Here is a 27,963-nt window from a genome sequence, read left to right as displayed (position 1 = left end):
CTCCAGAATCAAAACAATGGCTTGAGAGAGTTCAGATTCTGAGAAGTTGCTTTATAGTAACTCATCCAGTTATGAATATGATTCAAATAGTTCTGAAGAGGAAAGCATACATGTTTGCAATCGATTAAAGAAGTCCTTCCTTATCAATTTGAGCCGTCTGGACTCCAAAGTAGCGCCCAGAAAATATACAAGATGCCGCACAAGCTCCGTTGGAAATGGGCTGAGTTGTCTGTTGGGAATTTGTGTCAACTTAACACCTTATTTATGCATTTTACCGCAATTGGTAGTCTTGCGACACACAATGATTCACCATCACTTTATTTATGTAGTTTTTAATTCTAATATCGCGATCAATACAAAGTTTTCAGACCAAACAAAGTACCCAAAATCGCTTTCTCGGTCAGGGGGTTCCAAATGTGATGTCACTCCAGGCATCGTCATCAACTCGAAAACAAGACTTCCTGAATATTCAGTGCGAGTCTTAAAACGTAAAATATAGCTATATGTGGTGGAATCTTTGTAAAATGCACTCAGTAGAAGTCATTTTAAGTGATTTTACAAATTATAGACGCAACTTGTCCGGAGATGTCGGTTGTCCTTTAAATATACATTCCATACAAAATATAGCACTGAAGCAACTTACAACCAAATGCACCTTACGAACAACCGCTCGGAACATTTGTAAGGTGGGGAGCGTCTGGACAGTATTTTATGTGCTTCCCGACTTTTGCAGATTTTCAAGAGACCTTGGGGAAGGAGTTTGTTTGGTTACTCTGTAATATGTCCGCACAACAGGGGTACAGCGAAATGGTCGACAAGCTCCCCTCCCTGCCACTCTTGCTCCTTGTGTCTTTATTGAGACATAAAATAAACTGCACATTCGATTACTTGCCGGAGAAGTCATCTGACTTTCATGTGTTGCTCCTCCTTTCCCCCCCCGTGAGTTTGTTTTCACCCGACATGGTTCCCCACTTGACATCCTTCCTGTCCACTTCGCTTCTTCAATCCATCCAGTTCTCCTTCACCCCTCCTTAACCCGCCTCTCCTCCCCTTCTGGCCGCATCCTTCGCGTCCTTCTCATTTGGCTCGCTTCCCCTGACTATGCTGGAGTGCGGTGGTGCATCAAAGTGGGGCTGTTTAAAATCCTGGGAAAGTATTGATCACGGACAGGAAGGAGGTAAAGAAAAGTGACCCGGTCCAATCCAACAAAGACCTCTGAACATTTGCAGAAGGGCTTGGCTTTCCCCTCACTAACTTATTTCCTTATGTGAGCCCTCATAAACTTGCCCTTTACTCAACTGCAGCAGGAAAGGCTTCTATTCATTAGGATTGTTTTAATAATAATAATAATAATAATAATAATAATAATAATAATAATAATACATTTCATCTATAAGCGCCTTTCAAAACTCTCGAGGTCACTTTACAGTGACAAGAAGTTTTTTTTTGCTGCGGGTGAGCAGCGGCAGCCACACGCGCCAGCATTCACAAAACCAGGAATAACTCAGATAGAAAGTTAGCTAGCTGGCTAATGGATAACTAATTGATAGCTAGCGAGATAGATAGGTAATAGATAGCACATAGAAAGCAAATAGATAGCTAGTTAGGTAGCCAGCTAGATAGCTACTTAGCAAATAGATATCAAATAGAGATGTAGCAGGGTAGCCAGCTAGATAGCAAGCTAGATAGTGAGATTAGCTAGGCAATAAATAACTAATAGATAGCCTGCTAGAGAGCTAGCCAGCTAGCTAATAGATAGCAATTAGATAGCCAGCTAGATAGCCTGGAATAACTCAAATACCTGATAGAAAGTTAGCTAGCTGGTTAATGGATAACTAATAGCTAGCTAGTTAGATAGGTAGCTAATAGATAGCAAATAAATGGCTTGTTAGGTAGCCAGCTAGATAGCTAGTTCGCAAAATATATGTAGCAAGGTAGCCAGCTAGATAGTGAGATTAGCTAGCCAATAAATAAATAATAGATAGACACCTAGAGAGCTAGCCAACTAGCTAATAGATAGCAAATAGATAGCCATCTATATAGCCTGGAATAACTGAAATAGATAGACAGTTAGCTAGCTAGCTAATGGATAACTCATAGCTGGACAGCTTGATAGGTAGCTAATAAATAATATATAGCATTTAATAGCAAATAGATAGCTAGTTAGGTAGCCAGCTAGATAGCTAGTGAGCAAATAGATATGTAGCAAGATAGCTACCTAGATAGCTAGCTAGATAGCGAGATTAGCTAGCCAATAAATAAAGAATAGATAGCCAGCTAGAGAGCTACCTAATAGATAGCTCGATAGCTAGATAACTCAAGTGCAAATTGTGAGTTTTCAGATAAACAACCAAGTCCACCTGTACATAACTCTTATTTGAACGTGCCTGTCTCCCTGGAGCATCAACATGGATGCACGCTGTTTGCCGTTGAGCTGCCCCTCACCTTTTTGTCAAAAGGTGCCTTTCAAATGCATGCACGTTGAGGCGGCACAGGCAACATGCATGCAAACATTCCGTCAATATAATGTGTGTACGTCAGTCAGACTCCCAAATCCAATTAGGATCAATGGGATTTGACCCCCTTCCCCCTTTGTGTGTCAGACAATCGATGCCAGATAGCGGATTTCCCTAAACCGCCCCACCCCCTGTGCACCTGTCCATGCCGCCTTTATGTACTGTGTGTTTCCAATCCATCCATTCATTATCCAGACCGCTAAATCCTCATTAGAGTCGTGGGGTGTGCTGGAGGCTATCCCCGCCGTCTTTAGGCACTAGGCGAAGGACACCCTGAATTGGTTGCCAGCCAATCGCAGGGCACACACAGACAAATAACCATCTAAGCTCTTGAGACGCTGGGGCAGGCAAAATGAGTACAATTAGAAGTGAACGGTGACACTATGTTTTTTGGATTGGATTGTCTTGATTTGTTTCGCAGTGGAGACATTTACATTTCGCAGCAGCAAAGTTATTGAAGGAAGAGGAAAAGAAAGGAAGAAGTAAAAAAAAAAACCCAAAAGACAGGAGCTGCTGTAAAGTCAGCCACTCTTGGCGGCGCCATCTTGAAGTCAAAACAACAACAACAACAAAAATACAAAAACAAAATAATATGACAACACAAAAGACACAGACAGTCAATCCAACTTAAGCACTTTTTGCATCCTCTTTTTGCACTTTTTGCATCCTCTTTGTTGTATTAAGCAGTTCTAGAAGAAAAAAGGAGAGGATCAAAGTGTCCTTTTCACCAGTGCATCAGGGACATCTTGGTGAAATGTGCATGTCTGCATTCATTGAAAAAAGATATCGTCTCCCATTTCCTGCCCCATGTAAATCCGCTTCAATTCCAAGCTGCGGAAGTTCCACATACACATCACTCTGTGTTGACGCTCCTTTCTTCTCATCGCATTGCCCCAGTGGTGTCCAGCAATGACAGTCAAATGGCACCGACATTCCTCCCAATCAAAAACGGTGCTGGCATATTTGTGCTGACGAAAAGGCGCAACTTCTCAGCACTGTCTCCTCCTTGATGAATGTCGTGTCCAAAAATGCTGAAAAACAAATCCGTATCCATTCCATATGACGCACAACAACACAAAGTGACAAAAGATAATACAAAAACAACAACAACAAAAAAAAGCAAGCCTCGTGAGAGCACTTGCTGACGGCTACCTACTCGGGCGCCATTTCTGACTTCATGTAGGTATGTTTGATACGTTTGTGTAAGCTCTCAGTTGTACAGGAGTGGTCCATCGATGAAAAGATTTCTTCAGCTGTCATCTGTACTTCTTTGAAGGTGAGGAACGTTTAGATCCTCATCCGAGAAGCTTCGTCAGCAAACTAATTCCCTGAGACTAAACTGATTGAGTACCTATAGAAGCCTAGGACTGGCACCGCCACCTCTGGACAGGAGAGGGATATATATATATATATACAGTAAAGTCTCGTTATATCGATATTCAAGGGAGTCCGAAAAAATATCGATATAACCAGGACTATCGATATATCCGACCATGTTTGCATGTAATTTTCTCCGTGCGTGCATAGAAATAGTATCGATATAACCGGGACTATCGATATATCCGATATCGATATAACGAGACTTTACTGTATATATATATATATATATATATATATATATATATATATATATATATATATACAGTAAAGTCTCGTTATATCGATACGCAAGGGAATCCGAAAAAATATCGATATAACCGGGACTATCGATATATCCGATCCTGTGGGGGGGATGCGTAAATGCGGCATCTTTGTTATGGCATGTAATTTCATCATTGGGTTCATGGATTGCGTATCTAACATGTTTTTTTGTACAGTAGTGAAGTGAAAAATAAAGTTGTGCATAAAATAAAAACGTCTTTACACTTTTTAATGACTATTTCCTTTCAAAAATGCAACCAACCAATGCTAAATCGTCAAGTTCTATTCACACGAAGCCACGAACGCCAGCATGTACAATCATATGAAAAACAGTGATTGTTGCAAACAATAAAGATATCTGGATGCAACACAATTAAATACTGTACATGGATGAAAAACCAAAACTGCAACGTTTACATAACTTACGTGACGTTCGAGAGTGGCTGAATAGAATGCCGGCGCGCAGCTGTGACGTTACAACAGCTTTTTGACTGACTCAAGAAACACAAAAAGTGATGTTGGTTGCCCTTTAATGCACAGTATGGAATGTACAGTAATTTTCAAAATCATGACGCTTCAGCAGACAAAACAACAAACATTGTTGCAAAAAACGCTTGCATTCATGTAACAGTACATGTACATAACACTGCAATTAGTATGTATGTAAGCTATTTAAAAAAGTCATCAATCTTCTTCTGCTTCCCATTTTTATATTTTAATATGAACACTTCCATCTTGTTTAACGTTTCTAAAAAACCGGATGCATTTTCTACGGATTCAAAGAAAGATCGCGTGTCCGCAACCCCTTGCAACGCTTTTGTCGAAGTTGCAAAAGGTGTGCATTCAGTCGCCTCTTCTTCATCGTCATCAGCATCATCATCATCACGGCTTTGACCTCCGCTGCAATATTCGCATCTGATGAGCTTGGGAATATCGCAATGTCTTTGTCGACTGCGACATACGATGCAATGTCGGCGACTTTTAGCTTTTCAGCCAACACTGCAAGAGGAATGTTGTCGTCATCCTCTTCGTTAGCTGCAAATGTTTCCTCACTGCACCCTGGATTTTCAAATTTGCAGTGACGGAAGCAGTTCTTGATGGTGTTTTCGGACACCGTGCTCCACGCTTTGGAAATTGGTCTGATGGCATCCAAAACAGTCCATTGTTGAAGACACACGAGCAGCCGTCTGATACACACGAGCTGCCGTCTGAAAATGGCGTCTGCTCGGGAGAGCTGCTCACGTAAAAAGACACGTGACCAAGTTGACCAATGGCGCGACGGATATATCGATGTAAACAACAAAAATGGCCGGCGGGGGATGAAAAGGAGCACCGTAATAACCGGATTATCGTAACAACCGGGTATCGTACTAAACGGTACTAATTATACATAAAAAGACTAGAAATGTGCAAGGGAAATGAAAATAATATCGTAATAAGCGGTACTATCATTATAACCGATATCGATATAACGAGACTTTACTGTATATATATACAGTATAGTCCCGGTTATATCGATATTTTTTCGGACTCCCTTGAATATCGATATAACGAGACTTTACTGTATATACATCAGGGAGGGAGGGAGCTAATTAGCTATTATATAGCTAATTAGCTATCTATTACCTAATAGATAGCTTATAGATAGCCAATACATAGCTAGATGATGGATGGATGGATGGATAGATAGCTATATAACTAAAAGGAAGTAGCTCAAATTGATACAAAGCTAGCTAGCTAATAGATAGCTAAAACACATAAGGTAAGATTCTGGGATATATTGGATTGGATTTACCTTGATTTGTCTCACAGTGAAGAAATTCTATCTTATTTGGTTGAGAAGTTAGCTATCTATCTCGCTAGCTAATGCTAAAGATAGTTCGTTCTCCTTGCAAATCAAAACTATCAGAACAAATGACGTCATAATTAGCTAGCTAGATAGTTAACTAATGCTAAAACTAATTGTAAAGCAGGTTGACCAATTTTTATTGCATTGCTTATGTAGATTAACGTGGTGTCACACCGCATTGAACAAAACAAACATTGCCAAGGATGAGATTTTGCTATATTTTGCATACGCTTTTGAAGCCGTAGCCCACTGAGTGTTTGTGTGTGTTCATGTTGCTCATCTTGGAGTCTTTCTTTAACTGTGACCTCCTCCCTCGCTATTTGGCCCCTCCTCATGTGACAAGAGTGGGAAGTAAAATGGGAGTTGAGCATTCGTGTGTGTGTGTGTGTGTGTGTGTTTCTCACTAAGTGGGAGTGTCGGGTGCGGTAGTTCAACATTCCAGGAATCTGTCCACGGTCAAGCTTCAGCGTTGTGAGATTGTGTCCATTGTGTAGAGGAAGCCAATAAATGGTTGACCCAGCGCATAACTTTGCTGGCCTCACTGGCACAAAAGACCGTACCTGCTATGCGCTCACCAATAGAAACGCACAGCAAACATCAAATCTCAATTTGGGAATTGTTGGTGGGAGGTTTGTGAGATTTGTTTTGATGTTTTAATTCTCACTCTGTGTGTGTGTGTGAACATGTTGCTGGTTTATATCCTCCCTGGCCGAGGTCTTTTTGCCCTGCCGTGTTACACAAAGTCTTTGATTGAGCTGCAAGATGGCACCTCTCCAAAACAATCTCAATAGAAAATCAGGAATTGAAGACAAAGAAAGCAGGAAATGTGCCAGATTCAACACAAAACGAAAGACGGTGAAGAGACTGAGTGATACCTTGGCTTACAAACTTCATTGGTTCCCAGATAGAGTGTGTAGGGCGAAAAGTGTGTATCTCAAAAATTAATTTCCCATAGGAAACCATTAAAATGAGAATAATCCGTTCCCAGGTCCGCCTTATTTTATGTATGATAAATGTGCTATGGTATTATAATTAAAGAAATAAACTGTACTGTATAATAAAGTTGTTTTATTTACCTTTGTGATGGTCGTTGATGGCTTGATGGAATAGAGTGGCCGGTTTCATCAGCGTTAAACACTTGATGAGGAACGTACCCTTCTTCTTTCACCATTTTGAGGAATGTTCCCTTTTTGGTGCTTTCTCTGCGATAATTTTACCTTGTTCCTCATCAATTGTCTTCTGTTTAGCTGGGTTGATAGCTTTTTGCATCAAATGTACACATGGCTTGTGTGGGTTGTTTGTGGAGTCTGATTGATGGGATATTTTAACCTTGCAGTCTATCAACGTTAAAACTCTCACTGTCGTCTGCCTTTCTCTTTAATGTTTAAACCACCTCCCCTCACTGCTGCGTTCTTGACCTATCACGTGGCTTTAACCGAAGACTGGGGGTGAGGAATAGCGGACAAAAAAAGTCGGCGGCCATTTTCTTTTTGGAGAACGGCTTAACTCTCTGTGTATCTGATCATCAAGCATTCGCCTTATATGCATTTTGATTATTCACAAAGCACACACACACACACACACACACACACACACACACACACACACACACACACACACACACACACACACACACACACACACACACACACACACACACATTCATCTTGTGTGCATGCATGTGGGTGGAAGGAGAAGGAGAGCAGAGGAGCAAATAGAAAAGAGAGAGAGAAGAGAAGCCCTAACCCTTTCTCCTCGGCTGGCGGAAAGTGAAACTTGAGAATTTTTCTTCCTCCCCCTCTCCATCGTGTTTGATAGTACAGCCCTGGCAGCTACTGTGTGCCCCTCCACCACCACCACCACCAGCAGTACCACCACGGACCCCCTCCTGCCCACTCTCTCCCCGTTGTATTCTCGTGGCCAGCTGCTCGCGGAGTTTGCAGTTGTACGTGAGTGGGTGGGTGAGACTCGTTTCCTGTGCTCCTCAGGGCTGCGCTCCAACAACTACTGCGGCACGCTCCGGCCAGGGGCCACAGGGGCCACTATTCAAAACAAACAGGGGGCTGGCTCCTCTCCTCCTCCTTCTCTTCCTTCTACTCTTATTCCTCCTCATCTTCTACCAACATCATCAACATCAACATCATCATCATACCGCCCCTCAACTCCGCCCACTACCCCGGTCCCCGCTGAGCCTCGGTCCCTGGAGGCCCCCGGTTTGCGGGCGCGGGCATCTCGGGGACACTTAGACACCTTGGAAATGGAAGTGGAAGAGGCCCCCGAGGACCTGGCGTCCTCCAACGTGACTCAGGTAAGCACAAAGAGCCCGGTTTAATTCCAGGTGGAGGCTGTTCTCCGGAAGGAGGCCTCGCCCTGTCTCGCTAAATCCCAGAGGGGGCTGAGTGGTGATGGAAGGTATTGAGTGAGCAGCGATGGGAGTGAAGGGTGGTCATGAATCTTAGTTAGGGGACAAACCGGAGGCTATTGGGGGTCATCATCACTCAGTCTCCTCACCGTCTTTCGTTTTGCGTGGAATCGGGCACATTTCCTGCTTGCTTTCATTGCTTCCATTCCTGATTTTCTACTGGGTTGGAATAGCCGTTATTAGTCTAGCAGTGGAGGATTTTACATTTCACAGCAGCAAAGTTATGGAAGGGAGTAGAAAGGAAAGGAAGAAGTAGAAAAAAATAATCCTATTTTTTTTTTTCCTTTTCAGAAATGGATTTGATAGTGTTTCATCCAAGTCCTGATCAAGTAAATAAGCAACAGAACATCAAATTACCACCTTTTCTAACTATTCATTGGTGTTACCATTAGAAGTTTTGTACAAGAGGAGCCTTTAGTTTGTTATTTTGGCTGTTCCTGACCTAAACGGAGGGAAAACTGAAGTTAATTTGATGAAGTCCCAGATTCTATTGGATTTTATTGGATTAGCTTTTATTCGTCTTAAAGTGGAGAAATCTACATTTCATAGTTTAAGTTATGGAAGGAAGAGGAAAGGAAAAGAAGAAGTAGAAAACCAGTACAGGAGCTGCTGTAAAGGCAACCACTCTCGCGGCGGCATCTAGAAGTCAAAAGAACAAAAAATACCAAAATAAACAATAATTTGACAGCACACATCTTCAGCTCTTTCTGCACCCTCTTTGCTGCATGAAGCGGTTCTGAAATGAAAGAGGATAGGATCAAAGCATCCTTTTCACCAATGGATCAGGGACATCATGGTGAAATGTACACATGCCACAAGCTAAAAATTCAAAGCAAACATTAAGCTGTGGCATCCATTGATGAAAATAATCTGTCCCATGTCAATCCGCTTCAATTCTAAGCCGCAACAGTTCCACATCCAGCCGTAGTATTCTTTACTTCTGTCTCTTTTCACAGTTTATACTGTATCCAACGCGCGAGGGTTGCACGTGCTAAAGTAGCCTGTGGTTGTTACTCTTGAGATGTCACATGTAGACAGACACAATGACAGCAGCCAGCATGCGTTGTTAGATGGCAGATAGCAGCCGAGGTGGAATCGATGCTCCAAGACAATGAGAGCTTTGCTCTCGCAGTGCAGGAAATTGTTTGTTCTTTTCAGTGTGTTTTTGTGTAGGTGTGTGTGTGAGTGTGAGTGTGTCTGTGGATGTCTGTTTGTGTTTTTTTTTTGTGTGCCAGTCTGGTGTATGGGTAAGTAAGCTTTTATCGGCAATATTTGGCTTTAAAAGGACTTGCCACTCTCTAAGTATCCTCGTCTCTGCAGACAAGCTATCTGCGTAACTAGTGCATGCTTTACCCTTCTTGTTCTCCTTTCATCTGGACTGAAATGGGTGTGGGTGAAAGAATGGACAAAGGTAGATGGGGTGGTCAGGAGAGAATACGTCAGAAAGGTATAGGTAGTGGGATTCCCGTTTGCATTGTTATTTTCCATCAAGACATCTTGTTGTTATGGCTGGATCAGACCGCAATATTTTTAGCCACATTTTGGTCCAGGTTCGCTCTCTCTCAGGAATGACAGCCCTGTAGTATGACATCATCATCCAGAATCCACAAATTAATAATAACGATAATACATTTCATTTATAAGGGCCTTTAAAGGACAACCGACGTCTTCTGACAAGTTGTGTTGTCACTGAAGGAACGAAAAGGACCGAAAAAAAGGACACATTGTAGCAGTCCTTCCATCAGTTCGATGCATTTTGCTGTGCTTGTTTGGTCTCAAAACGTCATGTTGCACCAAAAAGAGCCAGAAGAGAGCGACCAAGCTCCATGGAAGGAATTTATCAGCCTGTGGAAACGGGCTGATTAATACCTCACGGGAGCTCGGTCGCCATTTTCTGCCTCTTTTTTGGTGATCCATTTTCCCCCAATGTTGCCTCAAAATGGCACGGAATAAATTCTTTAATCGATTGCAAACATGTATGCTTTCCTCTTCAGAACTATTTGAATCATATTCATAACTGGATGTGTAACAAGAAAGCATATTCTCCGAATCTGAAGCCATTGTTTTGATTCTCGAGCAACGCAAGACGTATTGGCGTGATGTCACGAACAGGGGGCGGGACTTTCTGAAAATGCCCAATTCGCAGTTCAATTTTTTTTGCAGATTTTGGACACTTTAAGTCATTTTTATTGGTGTTTTGCATTTGAATAAAAATATCATACTGCGTGTTTTGGGTATTTTAGATGCTATGAAATGTTTTTCTGATGTCAGTTAAGAAACAAAAAAGTGATGTCGGTTGTCGTTTAAAAACTTTCAAGGTCCCTTTACAGTCACAGGATAAAGTTTTTCTGTGGGTGAGCAACGGCTGCCAGCGTTCACTCACACCGATTTACCTCGTAGTCGGACCTAGCCTTTATTTTGCTTGCTTCTCCTGCCCGCCTCCAAATGCATGACAACCTCACATATACACTCTCAACATTTTTGTGGAATAACGTGATCTTTTGTGCCTGCAGGACAATGAAAAGGACAAAGATGAAGTGAAGGAATACAAGACAGGTACAGTGATACCTCGGTTTGCGAACCCCTTGGCTTACGAACTTTTTGGTTTACGAACGTTACATTTATGAAAATCTTACCTTGGCATATGAACTATTTTTGGGATACGCACGGAGGTGCCTCAATGAGTGATGTGTCGTTCGCAAACGAGCCCGTTCTTCTAACAACAAAATGGCAGCCGACTGCTTTTGTCCTCTATTCCCCGCCCCCAGTCTACGGTTAAAGCCCCGTGATTGGTCAAGAACGCAGCAGTGAGGGGAGGTGGTTTAATCATTAAAAGAGACAGGCAGACGACAGTGAGAGAGTTTCAACTTTGACAGTTCAAAGGCAGAGTATCGATTGCAAGGTTAAAATATCCCATCAATCAGGCTCCACAAACAACCCGCACAAGCTATCTGTCCACTTCATGCAAAAGCTATCAACCCCGCTAAATTGAACACAATTGATGAGAAACTAGATAAAATTATCACAGAGAAAGCACCTACAATGGATCATTCCTCAAGATGGTGAAAGAACAAGGGTACGTTCCTCATCAAGTGTTTAATGCTGAGGAAACCGGCCACTCCATTCCATCAACGACCATCACAAAAGTAAATAAAACAACTTTATTATACTGTACAGTTTATTTCTTTAATTAAAATACCATAGCACATTTATCATACATAAAATAAGGCGAACCTGAGAACGGATTATTCTCATTTTAATGGTTTCCTATGGGAAATTAATTTTTGAGATACACACTTTTCGCCTTACACACTCTGCGTGGGAACCATTTAAGTTCGTAAGCCAAGGTATCACTGTAATGGCGAAGCTTTGCCTAGTCCAGTCATGAGTAATATGTCCGCCGTTCTTTGAAATAATGTTCGTTGTCTGCTTTTTTTCAGGCTCGGAAGGTGACGCCTCACCTCCTGAAAGGGATCAGATGACCAATCCGACTTACGCTGGTGCTCTGACAGCACCGGCGGCAGTTTTCATCGCTTCCAGCCAGATCGAGGGTCTGGCGGCGATGGCTAGTGAGAGTAAATCAGGGGTCCTGCCAGAAAGCGGTGCCTGGACCTCGCAGGGGTTCGCTTGCTCCCTGTGCAAGCGGCTATTCAGCAGTCTGGAGTTTCTCAGGGAGCACGAGTACCGCCACGGCTTGTCTCTCGTGGCAATGTCCCTGGACTGGGCAAGCGTGCCCGGTCCGTTCGGCCAGTCGCAGTTTTTGCCCTATCCCCAGTCTCTGTACCGCCCCGCCGTATCCGAGCCCACCCCGTCGCGCTACCTCTGTTCGCAGTGTCCGGCGAGCTTCACGCTCAAGTCCAACGCGGACCGCCATGAGAAAACCATCCATTTTAAGAAAAAGCTCATGCAGTGCGTGTACTGTCTGAAGCATTTCAGGGACCGCACGGACCTGCACAGGCACTTATCCTCGGTGCACTCTAAAGAGAGGGGCCACGTCTGCCCGGCGTGCGCCAAGTCTTTTAGCACCCAGAAAAACCTGGCCACCCACATTAAAGTATGCTGCCAGGTGGGGTCTTTGCCCGGAGTGTCGCTAGGCGCTAGCAGCAGCATGTATCAGGAGGGTGTTGATCAAGCCTCCCTGTGGAGGTATTCCGAAGAGTTGAAAGTTGAAATTAGCAACCGTAGCATTTTGGATATGGATCACTAAAAGCTGAGCCATAATCACAGTCAGCATATCTGACTCGAGCCACTTGTGTGATGAGAAGGCTTCTTGACATCATCTTTTTTTGTAAAGAATTTAATTTATACCTACAGAATATTGAAGATGAACTTAAAAATGTCTATGCAAAGCTGGCCTGATTACCATTTAAAGCACAACCGACGTCTCCGGACAAGTTGTGTCCATAATTTGTGAAATGGCTTCAAATGACTTCATTTTTTTTTACATTTCCCAGATGCATCCCCGCAACTGGAAATGCTTTCTCAACAACCAAAGCAACATCATCACCTGCAGGACCATTGGTTGCACTGCACCTTTCGTCACGCTGAAGGAAGCATTTGAACCGAAAAGATGCTTTGAACAAGGGGGGGGCCGTCCGTGTCTGTCCACCTCCAGGTGCAGGATTAGCAAAAGCTTGTCCGTTGTCACCATAATAACCTGAGCTCTTCTCCATCGTCCAATTTAAGTGAAAAGCTGTGCGCCGCAGGACATAGCAAGCCAAAACAAAAGGGCCATCAGCTGGGGGGGGGGGGGGGGGGGGTTGGGTCATGTCATTTTCTCTCCATCCCACATCTTGGGGTGTGAGCCATTGAGAGTGGCCAAAGATGGCCTGTAATTGTTCCTTTGTGACGACAACCCTCCTTAACCTTTGACCCTTAATCAAAAGAGGAAGTGTGGACAGAGGGGCAGGTGCCCTTTAGGCCTGATGGATTGAGTGATGTCATTGGTGCAGGAAGATAATTGTGAGCTCAGGACTCAACCAAAGGAACTGGATTAATACTTACTAGCTGCAGGAAGTCGGACCTTGTTTTGATTCACTCTCATTTCTGCCAAAGGTGTCAAAGTCAAGGCCCGCGGGCCAAATCCGGCCCGCCACATCATTTTTTTTCGGCCCGCGAAAGCAAATCAAACTTGTTAAATTCCATGATGATTGCTAAAATCTCAGCCAAAATTTCATATTTTTGGACGTCAACCACAATAAAAATAGAGTGTTACGACTGTTGGGAGGAAGTGAGTTCCAGAGTTTGGGGGCAGAGCAGCTGAAAGCTCTGTCCCCCATCGTGCTTTGTAGCCCGGCGCGTGGCAAACATTGCGCTCTATCCAACCTTGTGACAGTAGATATGCGTCTATGTTTCCCTTGAACTCTGTCTTCATAATTTGTGTTTCCATGTGCCCAATAGAAGCAGAACAGGAAGTGATAGCCTTTTCAATAGCAGCTTCCCACATGCCAAATCCCTTCAGACACACACACACACACACACACAAAAATTCTCAGGTAATGCAGGCGACAGCTGGAAGGATCATTAGTTCTTCTTTTGCATACAAGAAAACAGTATGTTAATGTGTCTTTATTCACTATTTTGACAAGGTGCTGTATGACAACATGTACTTTTATTTTGAAAATAATGCTGCAATCGATCTTCAATAAAATGTATTTGCTATTATGGATTTTGTCCAGGTGTCGTGCGTATTGACAGTTACACAAAACTAACAAGATGTCAATGCAATGGACTACAGTGATACCTCGGTTTACGAACCCCTTGGCTAACGAACTTTTCGGTTTACGAACGTTAAATTTATGAAAATTTTACCTTGGCATACGAACTATTTTTCGGGATACACACGGAGCTGCCACAATGAGTGATGTGTCGTTCTCAAACGAGCCGGCTTGTTTTAATAATAATAATAATAATAATAATAATAATACATTTCATTTTAAGCACCTTTCAAAGCTCTCAAGGCCACTTTACAGTCACAGACAAGCATAGGTACTATAATAAATAAAATTCAATCACAAACAGAATACAATAAATAAAATACAGTTATAAATAGAAACGAGAAAAATCTACACAAGTCTTAGAAAATTAGTAAGTAGAAAAGTATGTTTTATGGGGACCTGGGAACGGATTATTCTCATTTTAATGGTTTCCTATGGAAAATTAATTTTTGGCATACACACTTTTCACCTTACACACTCTGTTTGGGAACCAATTAAGTCCGTAAGCCAAGGTATCACTGTATTTGTTTTCTTGTGTTTTTTTTTTGTACGTGTGTTTGTGTGTGTTTCTTTCCATTGCACCTTTTTTTGCTTACTTTACTCAGAGCAGAAGTCATGAAAATGGAGGTAATCATTTTTATGTGTCACTCACTGCTTCCTTTTCTTCACTGCACTCCAGCCCTTTGAGCTTTCATGGTCATACATTCTCATTTATGTTTTACACACACACACACGCACACACACACACACACACACACACACACACACACACACACACACACACACACGCACACACACACACACACACACACACACGCACACACACACACACACATTCCTGTTTCAAATTTTGTGAGGTCCGGATAACTCCAGATAAGAAGTGAGGACCACCGTTGCTGATAAGTTTAGAGAAGAACTAGTGTTACATTTGAACACTAAATGTCACGCCATTTCCCACTTCAACTTCATTAAAAACAAATAAATAAAAAGTGGACTTGAAACTGAAATAACAGCAGGAGTGAGGTTTCTGAATGGCTACATTCAAAGTCCTCGCCCCTGTAGTAAATTTGGTTAAAATATTGTTTTACTTTTTGTGGTAATATTTTTTTCCTCTCATTAACCACGCAAACACAAACACACGCAGTGAGTAAAAAGTGTGTGTATCCAAGTGAAATGAAAATACACACCAAAAAATCATTACGAGTGAATTTGTGAGGACCTCTCTGAAACTTTAACAAATATATAGACCCTCTAGAAGCCTTTAGAATGAAAAACTTGTGAGGACCGGCCAAAAGGTCCTCACTTGTGAAAAATGGCCTCACTACGTATGGTATAAAATGTCAGTGGTCCTCACAAGACTAGTCATACAAACACACACACAACAACCATTTAAGACTCACTCAGCTGGAGACGTAATTCTAGACATTTCCTTACCTGACCTTTACCTTAGTTGTGAAACTAGTGTCTTTTCCTTAACTTTCCCTTTTTGCGTGTGATTTATTATTATTATTTTATTTTTTAAATGTCCCCACCATTAGCTTCTGTGTTCACGCCAATGTTGTCTGTCGCAGAGACCTTGTGGAGTATATCCAAAGCCGACTCAATGTACTGCCAGTGTTTCTACCATCCCTTTTTCTTTGACGCTATAGTGTAGCGGAACAACTGTTGCCATAGGCAACAGTCGCTTTGACTGTGATGCGGGTGGCCGTGGGGATTGATGAGATTTTTATTTGTTAAGCGGCTTGCTAATGAAGTGCAATAAATGAAAATTAATGGGTTGATTTAAAAAAAGGTATTTATTCAAGTCTAATCTTTTTTTTTTCTCTCTCTCTCCCCACCACCACCATTTTGTCCTTGCAGTGAATGACTTCACAGTGATCCGTAAAAAGTTCAAGTGCCCCTATTGCAGTTTCTCCGCCATGCACCAGTGCATTCTCAAAAGGCACATGCGCTCCCACACTGGCGAGAGGCCATACCCGTGCGAAATCTGTGGCAAAAAGTTCACCAGGAGGGAACACATGAAGAGGCACACTCTGGTCAGTTGCCATTTTGTCATCAACATTAAGCAGGGGGCGTGGGGGTGGTATCATGGGATGTTTTAACAGGTGCATCGTTTCAAACTGGATTTTGGGATGAAAATTTGTGGGCCAGCTTTTTTTGTCATTTTGAAAATATTTAGTTCGTCTTCCGAACATTTATTTTCCATAACAAACCATTAAAATGAGAATAATCTGTTCCCCGGTCCCCATGAAACATGATTTTCTACTAAATAAGCCTTAAAACTACCCAAAATATACCTTATTTTATGTATAATAATTGTGCTATTGTATTGTAATTAAAGACATAAACTGTATTGTCGAATAAAGTCATTTTATTTAAATTTATGATGGTCGTTGATGTAGTTGCCTCTTGATGATGCTTTCTCGGCGATAAAACCCTCACTCACACTGTCTCCACGAAATACACTTAGCCACACACGCATCCTTAATAATTTCCTTGTTCTTAAGGATTGTAGCAGTGGTCAACTTAGCGTACTGCTACTGGGATGCTAAGTTACACAAACGCACACCTCGTTCGTGTTTTTCGATGATCATCTTCTTCTCCTCGAGTGTAATTTTCTTTTGTGTCTTCTTCGGCTCAACACGAGCCTGTGGTGGGGTCTTTTTTTTGGTCCCATAAAAGTTCGCCACACGATAACAAACCACGTCCGCATTCAAAGGAAGTGGGTGTGGAGAAGTAGTCCGCCAGCCACTTTGTTTGTCCGCCTAAAACTAGTTCGTTAGTCGAGACTATATGCTCGCAAATTTAATTTTCGAGAGGCGAAAAGTTCGTGAGCTGAAGCGTTCGTATGCGGAGGTATCTGTGTACTTGTAATTGCCAATGTGCGTCCATCTTGCAGGTGCACAGTAAAGACAAAAAGTACGTGTGCAAAGTGTGCAGCCGCGTCTTCATGTCTGCGGCCAGCGTGGGAATCAAACACGGCTCGCGGCGCCACGGCGTCTGCGTCGACTGCTCCGGTCGAGGGATGGCGGCGCTCCTGGATCACGCCGGCGAAACCGGAGGAGACATCTCCCCCGAGGAGGAGTTGTACCCGGGCGATCGCTTCCACGAAGACCAGCCCGAGTGCGACGGCGAGGAGGAAATGATGACGGAAGGCGACGCCATTGGCGAAGGGGAGGACGACGCGGCCAAGTGGAAGACGTCCGAGAATCGCCGAGCGCTGGACAACGAAAAGGAGGAGAGCGATTCGTCGGCGCAGGAGGGCGAGCAACAGAACGGGAGCGACAGGGACTTTGCCTGGATCTCCTAAAAAACGTCAATGAAGATCCTGTTGGGGATCTTACAGGAATCTCTTAACCTGGAACCAATGACTCGGCCTTCCCTCCTTTTACCTCTGATGCCGTGTTGTCACTCTTTTTGAGATGAAGGGCCTTCACCGTGGAAACCAGGGATCACCATCAGACCCGAAGAAAGAAAACGGTTCCCCGTCCGTGTCCCATTTTTTTTGTCTTTCTGTACAAAAATGGAGCATCTCAATCAAAAAAATTTCCTGTATCTCTTGCAAAGCTCCACGTGGGATGGGGGGACGAAACGGGTGGCCCGACGGCCACACGGTGGACCGAGTCCGATCGTCGGATTGCCACAGACTTGCACTTTAATGACACTTGACTCCTTGACCGAGTTTACAAACCGGTTTACAATTTGCAATCTGAACTTGACTGACCGAAACGACTCGCTGACCGCACCTACCTTTAAGGATTATTCACGTCCTCTTGACTGTTATCGCCATCGGCAGCAGGTTGTTGTTTATTAGTTTTTTTTTTATCGCCTTTGACCTTGGAACTTCAAGGACAACCGACACCTTTGGACAAGTTGCGTCCATAATTTGTGAAATCACTTCAAATGACTTCTACTGAGCGCATTTTACAAAGATTCCACCGCATAGAGCTATATTTTACGTTTTAAGAATCGCGCCGAATATTCAGGAAGTCTTGTTTTCGAGTTGATGACGATGCCCTAAGTGACGTCACGGAGGGAACGCCCCTGATCGAGAAAGCGACACACAATGCATTTTAAGTATTTTTTTTTTTCGTCTGAAAACACACTGTTGATGGTGAATTGTTGTGTAACACGCATAAAGAAGGTGTAACTAGATACAACTTGCAAGCGGACAAATCAGCCCATTTCCAATGAAGCTTGTGCGCCATCTTGTGCATTTTCTGGGCGCTACATTGGAGTCCAAACGGCTCGAATTGATACGGAAGGACTTCTTTAATCGATTGCAAACATTTATGCTTTCCTCTTCAGGAACTATTTGAATCATAATCATAACAGGATGAGTAACAAGAAAGCATGTTCTCCGAATCTGAAGTCTCTGAAGCCATTGTTTTTGATTCTGGAGCAAGGCAGTTTGTGAAGGAGTATCTGGCGTGACGTCACGAAAAGGGGGGCGGGGCTTTGTGAATCTGCCCTTTTTCGAGTTCATTTATGGCAGTTTTGGGACACTTTAAGTCATTTTTATTGGTGTTTTGCATTTGACTAAAAATATCAGCCTGCGTGTTTTGGGTATTTTAGATGCTATCAAACGTTTTTCTGATGTCAGTTAGGAAACAAAAAAATTGTGTCGGTTGTCCTTTAAGTGTCGGAAAGCGAAAGTCTTTTTTTCTTCTTCTTTAGTTTGGTTCACAGTTGCGAACATCCAGTGGAGTTTTGGAACATGTGTATTGTAAATGCTGTCGATACATTTGTCTATAATTGCTATCCCATTGTTGACCAGCAGACGGCTGTGCTTTATTTTTCTTTACGCGCTCCTTTTCTTTAGTTTCATTTTCACTGAGAAGACTGCTGGAATGGACCTGCTTTATCGATGTATTGTTTAGCAAGGAAAAGATAAAAAGGACAAAAATCAAAACTTCCATTTCGGACGGAAAGCGAGCAAAGTGTTCTTCTGTGCTTCCATTCGAAACAGAGGACTCCGGTTCTTTGTATTGATGGTTTAATGTGATTTCACACCCCCAACACTGTAGAAGACGTTGCCCACTTTCCATCCGAAATGGAAGTTTTTGATCTTCGTCCTTTTTATCTTTTCCTTGCTAAACAATACAGCGATAAAGCATGTCCATTATTGTCATCTTTTCTGTAAAAATGAAATCTAAAGAAGCACGGAAAGGTAAAACCTGTACCGGAAGTCATAACAAGCCAACGTAATGTCAAGAAAAATAAAGCACAGCCATCTGCTGGTCAACTATGGGATCGCAGTTATAGACAAACGTATCAGCAGCATTTACATTTATAAAATGTGAGAAATGGAGGTTAATGGAGTGGATGCTTGTCCGTCTTTTGGACACGTTAAATCTAATGGTTGGACCGCCCCGCCCCTCTTATGATTCAGTTACGCAACTCCCAAGATTCACAATATGCTGACTTTTACTTATTTTATTTTTTTTTTTTAGTTTTTACCCCATGCTTGATCTTTTGTTTTCGGGGGGGAGTGAAGCCCCGCCCCCTTGCGTTTACGCGGTGACAAAAAATGACTGAAAATATGCGGTTGTTAACACAGAGATTTTTGTTATTGTGTTGCCTATTTATTGGATGTGGGGTGGTGGATTCAACTTTTCTTTCACGCTGGCGTGTGTGTGTGTGTGTGTGTGTGTGTGTGTGTGTGTGTGTGTGTGTGTGTGTGTGTGTGTGTGTGTGTGTGTGTGTGTGTGTGTGTGTGTGTGTGTGTGTGTGTGTGCGTGACGAACGTATGCAAGGACACCCTTTTCCCCAAGATTGTTGAAATAAATGTATTTCAACGTGCGTTATTGACAACCGCAGTGAGGCAGATGACAAGTCTTTATGATTATTGCAATTATGATTATTGTGTTTGATGTTATTATTCATGATTATTAAGTGCTGGATGCTAAGCTTTGTTGTGTTTTCATTTGGGGATGTTTTATAAAGTGTATTATTTGAACAAAAAAAAAGGAAAGGAGAAAAAAAAAAAGCTTTTCTATTTTGCCTTGTTGTGGACCGCAAGCCGTGAGGCTTTTCTCAACTTTTTTATCGTGCCAGTTGCCGCTTTTTCTGTCGTATTTGAGGGTTTTTTTTCTATTGGGGAGAAAGCACTGTTAACCAGTGGCGGGCCGTGGATGTCATCGCTAGGCCTTCGGTAGTGCTATGTCTGAATTAATCCAGATTGAAACAAGTGTAGTGTGATTTACTACAAGTCCACTAGCGGCGACCATTCGCCAGGAAATAACTGACCCACCTTTCTTAACTCATTCACTGCCATTCACAAATTTATTCGGGAATTGAAAATATGACATAGAACGCCATTCCCGAATTTGTTTGAGTTTTGTGTTTTTTTTTCGTGCTTGGGTGCCGATAAAGTGCTGGCCATGGCCTCTGGCAATGTTTTTTTTCTTTTCCACAAGGGCATTTTCCTTCTTTCCGTGTTAGCGCTTTGTTCCAGATTCAGCTGTCGTTAAAGCGCTATAATAATAATTAAAAAAAATAATAATAATAATAATAATAATAATAATAAATTTTATTTCTAAGCGCATTTCAAAACTCTCAAGGTCACTTTACAGTCACAGGATAAATGTATCCGTGGGTGAGCAGCGGCAGCCACATGCGCCAGCGTTCACTCAACCCGGAAGTAACTCAAATAGATAGAAAGCCAGCTAGCTAGATAGCTATATAGCTAATAGATAGCCAGCTAGATAGCTAAATATCCAGCCAGATAGCTAATAGATAGCCAGCTAAGTAGCTAGCTAGATAGCATTTTTAATTAAATAACGAATGCTTAAAAATTAGATAGCAAATAGAGATCGAGGTAGCTAGCTAGCTAGCCAGATATACAAATCAATATGTATGTATTGCATTGTATTTTGAACAGACACCCTCATTTCAAGCTCATTTCACCACAAACTCATATAATTTAGGAATTAACTATTTTTTTCTGATGAAAGAAGTCAAAGTCAAGGCCCGGGGGCCAAATCCGTCCCGCCACATCTTTTTTTTATTTGGCCCGCGAAGACAGATAGCTAGCTATCTATTAACTATATAGCTATCTAGCTAGCTACCTAGCTAGCCATTTACCATTATCCCTTGACTATAAAGTGACCTTGAGAGTTTTGAATGGAAAAAAGGGAAATACTGCCCCTTGTGTAAGAAAAAAAAACATTTCCAAAGGCCATGGCCAGCGCTTTATCGTCACCCAAACAAGAAAAAAAACTAACAAATTCAGGAATGGCGCTCTACGTCATATTTTCAATTCCCGAATAAATTAGGGAATGGCAGTGAATGAGTTAATAAGAATTCATGGACAAAATAGAATTAACATCAGTCATATTTTTAGGCCAGCAGAGAAGGCCTACCAGGCCTTGACGGTCCGCCACTGCTGTTAACGCTGTCTGTTTGATATTGATTGCATCATATATTCCGCACATGCTTTTTGCATCACTAATGTACACTAATTGATGAATAGTGAACCAAAAAAAAAAAAAACAATCTCGTACCTTGTAAGTGCTTTGGTTCCATCGTCTGCTGTGTGTTCAGGTGCTTTTGGACATATTTGGTGTACTTTTTGTTGATTTTTTTTGGGGGTCACGCTTTGATGAAGTGCACACGTTGTTGTTGTTGTTGAAGGGCTACGTAGGCGAGTTTAGTCAAAAGCGCATCTCACGTGCGAGAATCGCTGTCGGGAATTGTGAGTCGGGTTCACATCAGGCCTGTCGCTCTTCTAAAAGGTGCCGTGGATGGATGGACAGCATTTCGCAGTACAGTGATACCTCGCTTTACGAAACCCTTGGCTGACGAACTTTTCCGTTTACGAACGTTAAATTTATGAACATTTGTACCTTGGCATATGAACTATTTTTCAGGATACACACGGAAATGCCACAATGAGTGATTCTCCTAACAAGAAAATGGCAGCCGTCTTGTTTTTGTCCTCTATTCCCCGCCCCCGGTTAAAGCCACGTGATTGGTCAAGAACGGAGCAGTAAGGGGAGGTAGTTTAAACAATAAAGAAACAGGCAGACGACAGAGAGAGACTGAGAAAATGGATAGAAAACAGTGACATTTGGACTCGTTTCAACTTTACTGATAGTTCAACGGCAGAGTGTAGACTGCAAGGTTAAAATATCCCATCAATCAGGCTCCACAAATAACCCGCACAAGCCATCTGTACAATTTGAAGAGAACATACAAGCAAAGGAAGCAAGGGCTGTTTTAATATCACCACTTCTAAGATGTACAACCCAGAGCTCCTTGAAACACTTTATGCAAAAAGCTATCCGTTTCATCAAGCCATCAACGACCATCACAAAGGTCAATAAAACGACTTTATTATACCGTACAGTTTATTTCTTTAATGATAATACCACAGGACATTTATTATACATAAAATAAGGTATATTGTGTGTAGTTTATAAGGCTTATTTAGTTGGGGTTATGTTTTATGGGGGACCTGGGAACGGATTATTCTCATTTTAATGGTTTCCTATGGGAAATTAATGTTTGGAATACACACTTTTCGCCTTACACACACTTTCTGCGAACCAATTAACTTCGTAAGCCAAGGTATCACTGTATATATGAGAATTTTGTCCCAGGCCTCGTTGATAACGCGCAGCCAAACTTTTGAGTTCTTTTTTAGGTAGTCATTTGTGCGCGTTATACTCGAATAAATGTTATTTATTGGGCTTTTGTTCAACCCGCTTATGAGCCGGTTGCCATTTAATCGGTTGCGGCAAACGTGACGAAGACATTGGGGAGTGGATTTCGATGAATGTTCATGATTGCGTGTGTGAGTGAGAAACCCCCCCCCGTGCACTCTTTTCAGAGCCTCAACCTCGTCTTCTTCTTCATACCGGGTCGAACTTCAGGAAAACGTTTGCCAACAACCGCCTCAAATATGTGCCTCGATGACCTGATGACCTACGCGCTTGTGAGACAAAATGGCGGATTCTCCAGCGGAATCAGATGAACCCTTTTCCAGACAAATCAAGATGGCCGCTTCCCATTGTTTTTTTTTTTTTTTTTTTTTTTTTTTTGGGGGGGGGGGGGGGGGTTTTTGTGTATCTTTTTTCATTGTCACGGTGCGAGTGTCGGTGGTCCATCTGCATGTTATACCAAAGCGATGTCTTCAGCGTCCGCGCGCAAGGGATTATGGGTATTTTTTTTTCGATGTTGACAAGTCCTCATTTTGTGCTTGATTCACATGTGCAAATCATGAAGCCATAGCTATGGATATATCTATAGTAGACTCTATTTCAAAATTACCGCTTTTTACTTTGGAGTTTGTTCTTCTATTAAGAGTGACGTGTGTACCTTCATATACTGTATATGAATTTATAAAACGATATTTATTTTCTCAACTTTAAGGGGGGTCTTTGATTTGTACAAGATCGCACTTGAGGTTTGAGCTTTGCTTATTTTCACTGGGAATATTGTTCATGATGAAACAGGCTTTATATTGATTGTTTGTAACAAAAACGTGTTGAAATGACAATTTGTCCTGTCCCCTTGTCCCTTTTTTTGTTAGTTTTTTTTTTTTATTTGGGCAGAGGAAGTGCTCTTGTAAAGATAGTTTTGGTTTTGATCACTCAATGTTTTTTTTATTTTATTCAGCCGACCTTCCGCCTCCAGTTTTGATGTTAGCCTAAAAGCCCTTGCAAGCTAATGTCATGTTTCGTGGAACAATTAGCTTGACTATTATTCGCAAAAATCAATCATTCTTAATAAATTTTGAAACAGCTGCTGTAAAACGAAGTCGCCTGTGATTTTTGTTGTTGTTGTTGTAGTAGTACAGGTAGTTGTCCACAAGAGGGCGAAAAAGTCACGTCGACCGATTTTGCCTTTACAAACTGTTTAGCTTTAATCGATAAAAAGGTTTCTTCAGCTGTGTACTTCTTTCAAAGAATTACAGATGACTTTCGAAAAGATCAAATCACTTTTTTTTCACCTCAAACTGAATATTGTGCTGAAGAAAAAAAAATCCGATTCATGGTATCTTTTTTAAAATCAAAATGCCAAACATACTACTGATAACAACAACAAAAAAAAAACACTTTGCCTTTAAAGCACCACCGACACCATTTTTTTATTTCCTAACTGACATCAGAAAAACGTTTTATAGCATCTAAAATACCCAAGACACACAGCCTGAAAATTTCAGTCAAATGCAAAACACCAATAAAAGTGACTTAGTGTCCCAAAACTACTTCAAAATGAAAAATTAAATGGCGAGTTTCAGAAAGTCCCGCCCCCTTGTTCGTGACGTCACACAATGACGTCTTGCCTTGCTCTAGAATCAAAACAATGGCTTCAGATTCGGAGAAGATGCTTTCTTGTTACTCATCCAGTTATGAATATGATTCAAATAGTTCTGAAGAGGAAAGCATACATTTTTGCAATTGATTAAAGAAGACCTTCCGTACCAATTCGAGCCGTCAGGACTCCAACGTAGTGTCCCAGAAAATGCACAAGATGGCGCCCAAGCTCCGTTGGAAATGGGCTGATTTGTCTGCTGGGAATTTGTGTCAACTAGTATCAAAATAGAAGTAATAGTAGATTCACATTCGCGTTATTTACGTGTTTTCCTTCTAATTTCGCCATCAACGCGAAGTTTTCAGACCAAACAAAGTACCCAAAATGCATTGTGTGTCGCTTTCTCTGTCAGGGGTGTTCCTGACGTGACGTCACGCTAGGAATCGTCACCGAAAACAAGACTTCCTGAAAATTGATCGCAAGTCTTAAAACGTAAAATATAGCTATATGCCGTGGAATCTTCGTAAAATACGCTCAGTCGAAGTCATTTGAAGTGATTTTACAAATTATGAACACAACTTGTTGGTTGTCCTTTAAAGCTTATTTAGTAGAGAATTGTTTTATGGGGACCTGGGAATGGATTATTCTCATTTTAATGGTTTCCTATGGGAAATTAATGTTTGGAATACACACTTTGCGCCTTATACACTTTCTGGGAACCTGAATATTCAGCGCGAGTCTTAAAACGTAAAATATAGCTATATGCGGTGGAATCTTCGTAAAATACGCTCAGTAGAAGTCGTTTTTAAGTGATTTTACAAATTATGGACACAACTTGTCCGGAGGCGTCGTACACATACATGACAGATACAACAACCAAAGCAACTTTTATTTCGGTAAGATTTACATTCAACAGGTTCCATCCGCCTGCCACGTTCTCAAAGCCACGATAGAATCTCAAAGAAAAAAGTCAAGTTAAAAATGTTCTTTGCACTCAATGGGCTCCCATTAAAGTTAAATGTGGTATTCTAATTATAATTATATTTATGGATTAGGAATTCATATCAACAAATCGAGGCACTTTCAACCATCAAAAAGTGCTGACATTTTATGAAACACCGCCCCCTCTGGTCGACTGAAATAGGTGTAAAAATGCTTACGGGCCTGCAGGTGAGCAGCAATGTGCACTTAACTCATTCACTGCCAGACATGCAAAAATGTGTCCACTCCAGTGCCAGGGTTTTTGTCATTTCCACTCAAATTGCAGGACCCACATAATATTGAGTTTTAGGACTACATAAACATGCGATACAGCGGAAGAAACCTTAGACTTATGATATAATAATACTAATACATTTCATTTATAAGCACCTTTCAAAACTCTCAAGGACACTTTACAGTCATGTATTTTTTGTGTGGGTGAGCAGCGGCAGCCATTCGCACATACTTCTTTCATCAGAGAAAAATAGTTAATTCCTAAGTTATATAGGTCTGGAGTTATATGTCCAAAATATAATGCAGATTTGGGTGATGATAAAGCGCTGGCCATGGCCTCTGGAAATGTTTTTTTCCCTTCCACAAGTGGGCAGCATTTTGTTTTTTTTCATTTTCCCCCTTTTCCATGTTAGCGCTAGTCCACTTCAGTGTCAGGGTTTTTGTCATTGTCACTCGAATTCCAGGACCCACAGAATATGGGGTTTTAGGACGATATAAACATTCAATACAGTGTTAAAAACTTTAGACTCTCTTCTATCATCAGAAAAAAAAGTTACTTCCTAAATTATATGGGTCTGGAGTTATATGAGCTTGAAATGAGGGCGGCTGTCCAAAATACAACGCAATACATACATATTGGTTTATGTAGCGTTTTAACATCAGTCGAAGCTGGAAAAAAGCGCTAACATGGGAAAAGAAGGAAAATGCTGCCCCCTTGTGGAATTGGAAAAAAACATCACCAGAGATCTGGACAGTGCTGTATCGGCACCCAAGCAAGAAAAAAAAATAAACCTGAACAAATTCGGAAATGGCGCTCTACGTCTTCTTCCTTTCCTTCTAGGCCATATTTTCAATTCCCGAATAAATTTGGAAATGGCAGAGAACGAGTTAATGTCAGTCCAAAGTGTCATGTAAAATACAGTGAGACCTCAACTTACAAACACGTCAACTTACAAACGTCAAATTTATGAAAATTAAACCTTATAATAAGCACTATTTTCATAATACACACCCACCACGGCTGGCGGAGTGATCTTCGGCGGAAGCACACGACCGAACAGCACCAGAGGTTAAGTTACCAACAGTCCTTATGGAAGGTGACTCTTCTTCCATAAGCCATCGACGACCATCAAAAAGGTAAATAAAACTTTATTTTACAGCACAGTTTATTTCTTTAATCACAGTCCTCATGTAATGCGCCTCTCTTTCCAAACAGCAATCCCCTTTGACCTCCAACGCCATTCCATCAAGCCATAAATGACCATCACAAATATAAATAAAGTGACTTTATGATACAATGCAGTGTATTTCTTTCATTACAATACAATAGCACATTTATTATACTTAAATTAGGTATGTTGTGTGTAGTTTTAAGGCTTATTTAGTTGAAAAGTATATTTTATGGAAACCCGGGAACGGATTATTCCCATTTTAATGGTTTCCTATGGGATTTTTTTTTTTGAGATACACACTTTTCGCCTTACACACTCTGTCTAGGAACCAATTAAGTTCGTAAGTTGAGGTCTGACTGTATTGGCTTCCTTTGGTGAGTAAAAACAAGTGCTGTTTTATTAATTCTTAGCGTATAAACACTATTTTGATCTATTTTTAGACTGGTGCGGGATCACACAATATATTACTGCAAAGAACCTTTTTTTGACTTGACTTCTCTTTATTGTATGTTCACAACAGCTTCTCAAATCAACGTAAAAAAAAGAAAACAAAATCCAGAGCATCTGTGCGGTAAAAAAAAAAGGTTTCCTTTTAATATAAGACAGAAACAACAACAAAAGAATATTTCAGAAGAAAAAAAAAGCATCAAGGTTGGCTTCATGCTGCATATGTACAAAAACAAAAAGCTGCAAGTCCAACTGTCTCGTCTGTCAATGGCGTCTTTGCCCACCCAATCGCCTCTCTTCTCCCAACGTCTTTGTGTGTGGAAATGAGTCACGATTAGCAGCGAGCGAACCTCAGTTAAAGGACAACCGACATCACTTTTTTTGTTTCCTAACTGACATCAGAAAAACGTTTTATAGCATCTAAAATACCCAAAACACGCAGTATGATATTTTTAGTCAAATGCAAAACACCAATAAAAATGACTTAAAGGACAATCGACGCTTCCGGACAAGTTGTGTCCATAATTTGTAAAATGGCTTCAAATGACGTCTACTGAGGCTATTTTACAAAGATTCCACCGCATATAGCGATATTTTACGTTTTGGGAGTCGCGCTGAATATTCCGAAAGTCTTGTTTTTGAGTTGGTGACGAGTCCGTACGTGACGTCACTGAAGGAACGCCCCTGACGGAAAAAAAGACACATTGAAGCAGGCCTTCCATCA

At 41.6% G+C, this 27,963-nt stretch overlaps 2 protein-coding genes across 2 annotated transcripts in view; both read left to right on the top strand.

The window, feature by feature from the left end:
• Nucleotides 1–13,178, top strand: part of zbtb46 (zinc finger and BTB domain containing 46) — a 73,178-nt gene extending 60,000 nt beyond the window's left edge. The window contains 3 exon segments of the mRNA XM_088990638.1: nucleotides 7,995–8,368; nucleotides 10,942–10,984; nucleotides 11,869–13,178. Coding sequence (XP_088846764.1) covers nucleotides 7,995–8,368; nucleotides 10,942–10,984; nucleotides 11,869–12,635 — 1,184 coding nt within the window. The 3' untranslated portion in view covers nucleotides 12,636–13,178.
• Nucleotides 13,179–13,190: 12 nt separating this feature from the next.
• Nucleotides 13,191–18,791, top strand: LOC148902769 (zinc finger and BTB domain-containing protein 46-like). Its single transcript, XM_088990626.1, has 3 exons — nucleotides 13,191–14,772; nucleotides 16,006–16,181; nucleotides 17,045–18,791. The coding sequence occupies exons 2-3, from the start codon at nucleotides 16,065–16,067 to the stop codon at nucleotides 17,453–17,455; spliced, it is 528 nt and encodes a 175-aa protein (XP_088846752.1). The 5' UTR covers nucleotides 13,191–14,772; nucleotides 16,006–16,064; the 3' UTR covers nucleotides 17,456–18,791.
• Nucleotides 18,792–27,963: the final 9,172 nt, after the last annotated feature.

This window comes from Hippocampus bargibanti, linkage group LG01, assembly GCF_051943395.1.
Source record: "Hippocampus bargibanti isolate YZ-2025 linkage group LG01, ASM5194339v1, whole genome shotgun sequence".
NCBI lineage: Eukaryota > Metazoa > Chordata > Actinopteri > Syngnathiformes > Syngnathidae > Hippocampus > Hippocampus bargibanti.
This window is presented reverse-complemented; position numbering and strand designations above follow the sequence as displayed.